Here is a 9286-nt window from a genome sequence, read left to right as displayed (position 1 = left end):
CCACCAACCTCACCACGAAACAACGGACGCCGTTAATCAGCGCTTCCTCGACCGTTCGGCCCCATCGGAACAGGCACATTGCCTGTCGTGCGAGACCACTTTCCAGAAGGAAACAATTGCCGACGTCATCAAGCACTACGCGGATCAACCGCACGGACAGTTTTTCAGTCCGTGCCTATACTGCCGCGGGAAAGTCCACCAGTACCGCGATGGCAAGGGCATTCAATTTTACCACGATTGCTATCGGTCGACTAAACAGCTGGACCAGTAGTGGTGGCGGAAGACGAGAAGGAATTCAGGCCGACCAGTGTGAGAGTTTCCTCATTATTTTTCGTTATGCATAATTTTGATATTTCACGCACCAAAGATTATTGTTTAAGATGCATTAAATTACGCAGAACCCACAGTTAAGACTGAAAGCAACTGAAGCAGGCTTACATTCCAAATTATTGTAATTTAATCTAACTTATTGAAAATATATTACTGGAATAAAATTTAAACCTCATTTTTAATCGTAAACGACGTAAACACCCTCCTTGAGCATGAACTTTCTCATTATTCTTCGAGACCAATATATTTTTTTACACATATATTTCAATCAAGATACAGAAAACAAGAATATTTGTTGGCGTCAGAATGGCTGGTCATAACGCAATAGTTCTACAAAATTGTTAACATCTACAAATAATTATTATTGAGTGGTAGGAGAATCAATTCTTAAAGCTACCTTTGTCAGTATGAGTTATGGTTTAAATAAATGAGGTTTTATTATTTAAATTAGAACAGTCAAACCCCCACAGAAAATAAAACATTCATCTAAGATAGTCTTCAAAGGCATTTGCGTTGAAGAATTGTGATAAGGATAAAGATTCCGGGACACGATGTAATTATGTAGTCAAGATGAGGAACAATTATTAAACTTACAGATCCTCTTCGTCGCTGGGCAAATCGGGCTCCGGAGCTACGCCACTATCGTCCACCACCTGTCGAACTCCCTCCTTACTACTGCCGGCTTCTTCCCTTTCCGCTTCGCCTTCCTGCAAAAGCTCCGTCAACACCTCCACCAGATTGCGGGCCTCCGCGAGCATCTCTTTGGACAGATTCAGTTCCTCTTCCAGTGCGCCGACCTTCTCGTACAGTTCCTGATTCTCCGCCAGTGATTCCTCGAGCGCTAGCCGGCGTCTTTCGGCCAACACCTCCCAGTACTGCTCGCTTGGGCCCTCCAACGATGTGAGATCTTCAATAGTTATCTGCGGTTTGGTTATGGTGGCTGGTTTTTTCTCCGGCGACGTCTGGCTGGACTGGGACTGAACCGCCGTTGTCTTCTTCCGCTTCAACTCGATAGCTTCCAATGCGTCTGAGCTGAAATTTTTACAAGATAATGGCGTAATAATTTTTTGTTTTATATAATCCGTTATTGTATTTATTATTCTTACGAGAACCAAATTACATTTTATCGGGTCAAAGAAGTTTTAATAAAAAGTAGTAAACTAACGGCAAAATTTTATAACTATTATATGATCATTAAAAGATGAACTGAGGTTTTTTCTTGTCCCTGTTCAGATAACAAATAAATTTAAGAACTAGAAAAAACGAAAAAAAAACTATTATGGAAATCGACTTTGATCCACTGTGAATGGACGACACTACTCGATCAGCCATCCAAATTGTGTACTTACAAAAGCGTCTTCTTGGCCAGCTCCTTGTGTGAATGCGTCAGATAAGCCGGAAGCTTGTTGAGCTTTCCAACGTTCTCCTTATTCATTGTGGGCACGTTCTGAACATCCTTCAGCAGCTTCCGAGCGTTCTTCAGGTGCTCCTGAAAAGTTGAATCGAAAACAAAACAACCGGTCAGAGCCGTCTTCACACACGCACAGAACGTAACCTCGACGCTCCACCCAAACAATGTATTCGACTTTACTCACTACCTCCTGCTCTGCTGGCGACTCCACCGGGATTACAACTTTGCCACTGGAAGCCGACATTGTTCCGGGGTTTTCGTAATTATCTACCCACAGTTTTTGCTGTGGAAAACGGACTAAAAATTGTTTGTATTTTCCGAACTTCGGCGTCTCGATCGTTGGTTGGAAAATTGCGCCTAAAACTGACATGTCAAGTTAGTTGTACTAAAATCATACGTTAGATGACGTCTGATGTACTAAACCTGTCTAAATTGGCAGATTCCAATCATCATAGATATGCCAGACAGATGATTTAAAAAAAAATCACACCAAATTTCTATTGCTTCCACGCTAAATGAATAGACGAATCCAAGATAAGAAGAAGACACACGACGGTGTTAACTTTGACAGATCCTACACTCAGCGAACTGGACTATCGAAATTCATAAATGGCGCCTTATGAATAATCGACTGATTACTCCACCATCAGTGCTTCTTATACGCAGTTACCTCTTCGAATACCCAAGCGTTGATGGGCGTGTAGTCTACATACCGGCCTCCCGACCCCGACGCCCATGGTTCGAATCCAGTCTGCCGCACTTCACTTTTTTTTAAATTAAAATCATCATTCATAAGGCAACATATTGAAATTCATACACTGCCAAAAATATCTGTATAAGATATATGTGTCGCCGTTATAAATTTTTGCAATAGCTCCGCCCTAATATAATCGATATAGAACCACACAAAAATTAAATAATTACTAATTCGAGACCACACATAAACTATATCTGGATATATATTTTATTAGTAGTTCGCGTGGAGAATGGTTATGTGTGCGCTGATATACATCATAAGTTAAATCTATGGATTTTTGCCTATAAATATGTGTGGATTTCTAGTAGTGTACCTATTCCTTGTGGCAAATTTCCATAAGGCGTTTTATTGAAAACCGTACGTCCATTTTCCTCAGTGTACAGCACAGCATAGGGAGATCATTTTAAAATGCGTATCCAGCTTTTCTCGCACGGTAATGGCAGCTCCGTGGGTTCAAAAGTGTATCCGTGCCTGTACTTTTTTGACATCTGGCTTGGGTTTGACATTCCGTTTTCCCTCTGTTCCATGATGAGGGGAGAGGGTAATTGAAATGTCAAACCCAAGTCAGATGTCAAGGAAGTACGGGACGGACACACTTTTAAATCAACAGAGCCGCCATTACCGTGTGCGAAAAGCTGGATAATAAATTCTAGACAAAATGTAATTAAAATCTGATTGATGTATGGAACTGAAAAAGTTTCAAACTGTATGATAGATACATTTTTGGAAAATATTAAAAAAATTGAGATAAGCTTCCAGATACGTAATTCAGAACTTTTACCGTACCGTAGATCAATCAGATTTTAATTAGAATTTGTCTAGAATTTATTATAAACATTTTAAAATGATCTCCCTACACTAATAAAAATCCACACATTTTTATTGGCAAAAATCTAAACATTTACAAATAAATTTTATGTGCACAGAAAAAAATAAAATTGTGCTATCAAAAATTATGCACTTTCAATCGGAAAAGTAGCTAATTTTCGTTAAAATAAAAGTTTAATAACTTTGAACGAAAGTTATGCGTTTTATTTAAAAGTATTTTCCATCTTTTCTGAGTGTAGTTTTAAAAGTTTTCTTTTCAATTTGAATTGGTCAACTGCTTTCATTCAAATTTGACAACACGAGCTTTTAAAAATCACTTGGACTGTCAACTTATTCGTTTTATCTCTTCTGTTGTCTTCAATTTTTGCCAGCTACGATAGTTACCGTGCAAGTTTACTTTTCAAAGTTCCGAAAAGAAATACTTGATTCTCTTCAGTTTTATGCGTTTTACGCCATATTCGGACAAAAAAAGAATCGATTTAAAAGCCAGAAATGGTTTCCATTTCGTGTTTTTTCCTGCACATGGTAAGTACCTTCGTCGAGAAGATCTGAATAATCGAATGTTAATGATTTGTTTACCATCCATTTTGATAGCTGCGGGCATATGATTCAACCTGGAAACACAAATCAAGACATCGTCGGAACGGCTGTGAAGAAAATGCATACGATCGTCACGAGCTGCTATTGGGCGTAGTAAACGGAAAAGCGCACGGGTGATGTTTTGCTGCTGATAGTGACCTCTCGATCCCTACCGGATTTCCCGCAGCAGCGTTGAAAAAGTCTCCGAAACAACGTTCTGCCACAACAAAAATACAAATTATTTAAAATAATTGAATATAAATAAAAATGAAATAAAAAGAATTTAATTTGAAAGGAAAGGGTGAATTGAAGAAATGTTTTGGGAGGTTCTTTTTTGATTCAATATTTTTAATTTTGCAGTTTGGGAATAAAAATAAACCACTATCATTTTCAACAGTGTGATTATTTGGATTTGACAGTTCTACAGTTTGGCTTGAATATTCAAACTTTTAATTTCAGAGCAATACGTAGCTTTCAAATGATGGTTGTTGAAAAGTTGGCATACTTTTATTTTAAACATACCCAACTCTCTACGAAAAAGAACCAACGCAACTTTTTATTTTAACCAACGGTTTTCTTAATTTTATTAACGATTTTTCTTTCTGTGTGTGCGTTAATAACCACCCGCTATAGGAGAATCCACATAAAGGTTATTAGTTAATAACGGTTATGTGTATTTCCACATATATGCTATGCGAATTCACATAGCCGTTATGTGGAAAATGCTATAGTCAAAATTTATGTGTGCCACACATAATGGATATGATTGGATTTTTCCCAAGTAACCGTAAGCATTAAGTTTTTGCATGCTAATGGCCTTAACTTAGCATTTAAGCGACTTAAAAGCTCAATAATGGCATCATTCAAGCAGAGGTGCCCTGCATAAGCAGTGCTAATGCATTGGAGCCTTGACAAAGGTTGCATTATTATTGGCATTATATTCATCTATAATGCTCATTTAATGCACGATCTAATGCATAGAAACACCGAAAATTTTCAAGGGCATGTTTGCTCTAAATCGGCATCAAAAATGCAAACAATGAATCTATTTATAGACATTCCAAACTAGTTGTAGTCGTTTGCTATAGCGAATTGAGTACCTTGCTTTAACTTCCAAAAACCCACATCAAGATTTGAATAATAATTTAATAATCGCATTTTATGCAAAAGATAGTAAAAAGGCCAAAGGGAAATGTAATCATAGAATTACGAAATTTATTGAACTTGTTTTAATGTTGTTCATTCACATAAGAAAAACAATTCAAGTTAAACATCACACATATTCGTCGATACTTCTGGCTCCTTCAATATACTCCGCCTGATCTGCATGTGTGTGATTGTAGACTCCGAGTCCTTGATATAATCTTTGCAAAAGCTTTGATTCTCCGTTTACGTCTTCATCTGTAGGATGTTTCCGTCGACACTCAGTTAAGATGCCCCGTTTTTCAGCCATAGCCACCTTGTTCCTGTTTGTATTCAGAACGGAATATAGCTTCATCTTTTTATGGTTGATGACTTCGAAACTTCACGTAAGGATAAGAATCCTCGTCCAAATAATGTATTTCTTCTTGTTTATGCCCCTTTAACAATCGTTGAAGTGCATTTTCCGAAATAAGGAAGGGTCTGGTTTTGATTGGATTTGTCGCTGTTCATGCTCATCTGGACCGAAAGATTTTTCCATCCGCTCCCAATTCAAATTACCTGCAGGAAAACAGAATATATTTTAAATACATATTAGATACCCACTCTAACATTAATTCCAAGCTTACATCATTAAAACCGGTAACATTTATTATAAACCGGTAGGCGCACAGTACTTTGGCCTCTTCTAATCTGATTGGATCCTTTCGTGGTTTTTATACCATCCGGTGACCAAAGATTCCTTTAAATTTGAAGAGCTCACAAGAGGTACTGTACTTTTCAGCGTTTCCGGTCTCCGTTGCTTTGGCATAAACACCAAAAAGTCACCGTATTGCACAGAAATTTTAGTGGTCACGGCATCTGTAATACAAATGTATTATCCGAGATGTTATCACTACACATATTTTATTGCGTTTAGAATCACTTACCTATGATTATCTGATATAGAAATCGTAAATAAACTAAAATAAATTGGCCTTATATCGCCGGATTCATAAATATCCCGTATGGCCCAGGCAGCAGAGCAGCACTTCAACGATAACGACAAGGCAAGGAATCTCAGTTCGAGACTCAAAGAAGTTAGTGTTATATATTCAACTAAATTATACGAGGGTGAGGGAATTTAGTATAAACAAAGAAGATATAGAACTAAGCTTTAGAAAATTTACATATTATTTTCTTGATTATTTTAATTTTTCTTGTGTTTATCCATTTTAATGATCATAAAAATTCCAAGAAAAAATCATTCAAACTAAAAATAGCATTGGAAAACAAAACCAGATGCCAATGCTTTCTAAAAGCATTAGCGGTGCTATAAACAGGCTGTCAATTTTGACGGGATTCTTTTGCAGCACTATAATTGCATTAGTAGTGCTATGTAAGTGTTTTCATAATCAGCATTTTATTGGCACGCTATTTCGCCTTTTGTGGCATCAAATTAGCATTATATTGACACTCAGAGCAAGTCGGCTTCAAAAGGTTGCTTTACAATTGTATATAATGCTGAATTGAAGCCAGTTTATGATGCTTATGGTTACTTGGGTTGTCAGTGTATGCTGTGCTGTATGCGGATAAAAATAAAAAAACTAAATAGATTATATAGAATATTCTAATCTAAAACTATATTCAGTCTATCCACTCATCGCAATGTTTAGGTGGACTATAAGCTGTGAATGATTAAAATAATTTTAATCTTCGGAATGATTATCTTTCATTTAATCATTAATGATTTATGTCATTTTCTTCGGTGTTTGCAAAACAAAAAGAAACCAAAAAAAAAATCAACGTTTTTATCCAGCTTTTTACGCTAGCCATAAATTTGATGAGGGGTGATTCAGTTATGACAGATGCTGTGTACAAATTGTAAAGATATATCGAAGTAGCCTTTAAATATATACTTGTTTTCTTATCTGTCAATAATTTGCACATGTTTACGATACTAATGGTAAATTGTTTGTTTAAATGTTTTATATTAATTTTCTACATTTTAGGATTTTCATTTCATTCAACGCCACTAATTGAAATTCGCTAAACGATACAAGATCTTACGCAGGTACACAACTTTTTCTAACGAACCTGGAAACTACTTTCTAAAAGAACGGGTGGAGTAGCCTCGATTCAGACCAATTAAAGCTCTTAGCGCGGATATGCATGCAAGACCAAATCAATATGAACCGATGAAATTTTGTTCCTAATAGAATACACTACGATAAGCGCTATAAGGGTTTCCAAACTGTATCCAACATGGCACACCAAATGGTGATTGACCCCGGAAACTTCGTTAACGGTTTCTCGTAGGACCAAGAACGCCCCTTGTCGTTGATACCCGTGTCAAAATTGGTTATACGTATGGTATTATATTGTTCCGAAATACCGCATTGTCGAGTTGCTGACGACGGGTACGCTTTTGAGTGCTACTGTAATTGGGACACTTATGAGACGTGATTCTAATGATATCTAAAGCACTCTGAAGGTTTTGATAAGATAATTTGATTCCAAGATTTCCCTGGTATGATCATTGGCTTTCTCGTGCATTAAAAAAAATCAAAATCGAACTTTTCATAGATAGACTCGCAGTTTCATAACATAAATGATAAAGCTGGATTTAGAGCAGTATGGCTTTAAATCCTTTCTTATCGACTTAGAAAAGCTAAGCATTATTAGGTGAAATTAGTATTGATACACATCAACCAGAATATCACAAGTAGGTTTAAAAGTTCAAATCTTCCTGAGAATTTCATAACGACCCATAAGAACTACAGTTCCAAATGTCTCCACCAAGACCAATGTGACAGACGAGCGTTCAAAAATGTACTGCGAGTGCCGGTAGCTTAATAATAGTAAATCCATTTGAATTAGTTTCATATCAGTCATCACTTTAGATGCATGTATCACTACATATTCAGTTGAATACCTTAAAAGACAAAATAAAGAAATATACTTCATTAAGTTCGCGAGAAGCAAAATTATGACAGATCTATGTTTTCATAGAAAATTCTAACGAGTCATCGATTGCTAAGATTGATCCATAAACAAATTATAGTGGACACAGCATATGTCAAAAGGGGTTATTCAAAGTATTATGGCACCGTCTCGTAAAAAGCTGGATATTAAAGAAGCAGCATATGGATTTGAAAAGAGTTTATTTACATTTTCATTTATATAATTTATTCGCAGTTTTAAAAATGATTCGTCTCCAAAAATATATCCGTACCATGCAGAATACCATACGGTGGTGATTAGTAGAATCGGATTCAGAATAAAGTAGCACTTGTTAAATAAAATTGGTTTCAGAATGGCACTGGCCTCCTGCAGCAGCCCCGTCACTTGTTCCCTCGCTTGTTGTATTGGCTGCCGGTTATCGTTTCACGGAATTAGGACGTTTTTCTATTGGGTATCAACCGAGTACTCCGAACTTCGGCGTTCGAAGCTCGCTCCGACGGTCCAGATAATAGAGATGAAATTCCATGTCGGCCATTATGTTTGCGGTTTGTGTAGCACCTGACCTTCGGGACCGAGTTGCAACTGAACTCTGTGAAACGAAAAAGAATGTCAATATTCTATGGAATCACTCGCAAAAGGAAAAACTTACCTTTGCCAGCTCTTAAAACCCGGTGTAACAGCATAAAATGAAGGGTCCGTCGTCCGTGATTTTCCCTAACTTAATCACCACCGAACATGTTGAAACACAAACGGCGAACAACTTGAATGCAATTAAAAGATTTAATTTGAGAAAAACATTACAATGCATAGAATAAAAGCAAGCAAGCCTGATTTATAAGCTTTGAGAAGAATAAAATTGTAAAAATGTTGAAAAAGATTAAATAATAAGCTAAATATTGCCTGATTTTCTCAGAATTGCACGCGGCGAACCCTTCATGAAAGGTACCGCCGCGCTTTCTGCACCCCGTTTACTTGATTCTTATGGGTGAATAGCATTGCGGTGTATCGTTTGGCGCGGCCGTACCTTTCGACAGTCATTCGCCGCGTGAAGTTTTGTGCAAGTACCCATTTGGGAACACTACAAACGCCGCGCTGTGTATCATATCCAGAAAATCTGACAATAGCTTTTCCATTTTTCTCCGTGTATCTGTGCCCCGCTGTCTTGAAAACTATAATTATTTTGATGACGATTAACAATTTTCGACGAGTTCGAGCGCAGACGAATGTCAAAATTTTAGAACACCAAACAAATTCACGAACACACACGAAAGCAACGTCACTTTTCGCGTTGCACGTTT

At 37.2% G+C, this 9286-nt stretch overlaps 1 protein-coding gene and 1 long non-coding RNA gene across 3 annotated transcripts; both read right to left on the bottom strand.

Moving 5' to 3' along the window:
- Nucleotides 1-658: 658 nt before the first annotated feature.
- LOC134206533 (geminin) lies at nucleotides 659-2112 on the bottom strand. 2 transcript variants are annotated; one of them, XM_062682259.1, is made up of 3 exons: nucleotides 1926-2112; nucleotides 1680-1819; nucleotides 659-1362 (listed from the first exon to the last, which is right to left on the bottom strand). In XM_062682259.1, the coding sequence occupies exons 1-3, from the start codon at nucleotides 2109-2111 to the stop codon at nucleotides 921-923; spliced, it is 768 nt and encodes a 255-aa protein (XP_062538243.1). In that variant the 5' UTR covers nucleotide 2112; the 3' UTR covers nucleotides 659-920. The 2 variants fall into 2 exon arrangements, with proteins under 2 accessions (XP_062538243.1, XP_062538244.1); XM_062682260.1 differs by having other exon boundaries at nucleotides 1929-2111.
- Nucleotides 2113-8186: 6074 nt separating this feature from the next.
- LOC134212630 (uncharacterized) lies at nucleotides 8187-9067 on the bottom strand. Its single transcript, XR_009979315.1, has 2 exons — nucleotides 8638-9067; nucleotides 8187-8577 (listed from the first exon to the last, which is right to left on the bottom strand). It is a non-coding gene; the product is annotated as an uncharacterized LOC134212630 (long non-coding RNA).
- Between the last annotated feature and the right edge of the window lie 219 nt (nucleotides 9068-9286).

Source organism: Armigeres subalbatus, chromosome 1 (genome assembly GCF_024139115.2).
Source record: "Armigeres subalbatus isolate Guangzhou_Male chromosome 1, GZ_Asu_2, whole genome shotgun sequence".
NCBI lineage: Eukaryota > Metazoa > Arthropoda > Insecta > Diptera > Culicidae > Armigeres > Armigeres subalbatus.
This window is presented reverse-complemented; position numbering and strand designations above follow the sequence as displayed.

Coding starts and splice junctions, on each gene's coding strand:
- LOC134206533 (XM_062682259.1), bottom strand. CDS start 2,111: ATGTCAGTTTTAGGCGCAATTTTCCAACCAACGATCGAGACGCCGAAG. Junction 1,820..1,925: donor CGCCAGCAGAGCAGGAGGTA/GTGAGTAAAGTC, acceptor TCAACTTTTCAG/GAGCACCTGAAGAACGCTCG. Junction 1,363..1,679: donor CTGGCCAAGAAGACGCTTTT/GTAAGTACACAA, acceptor TAAAAATTTCAG/CTCAGACGCATTGGAAGCTA.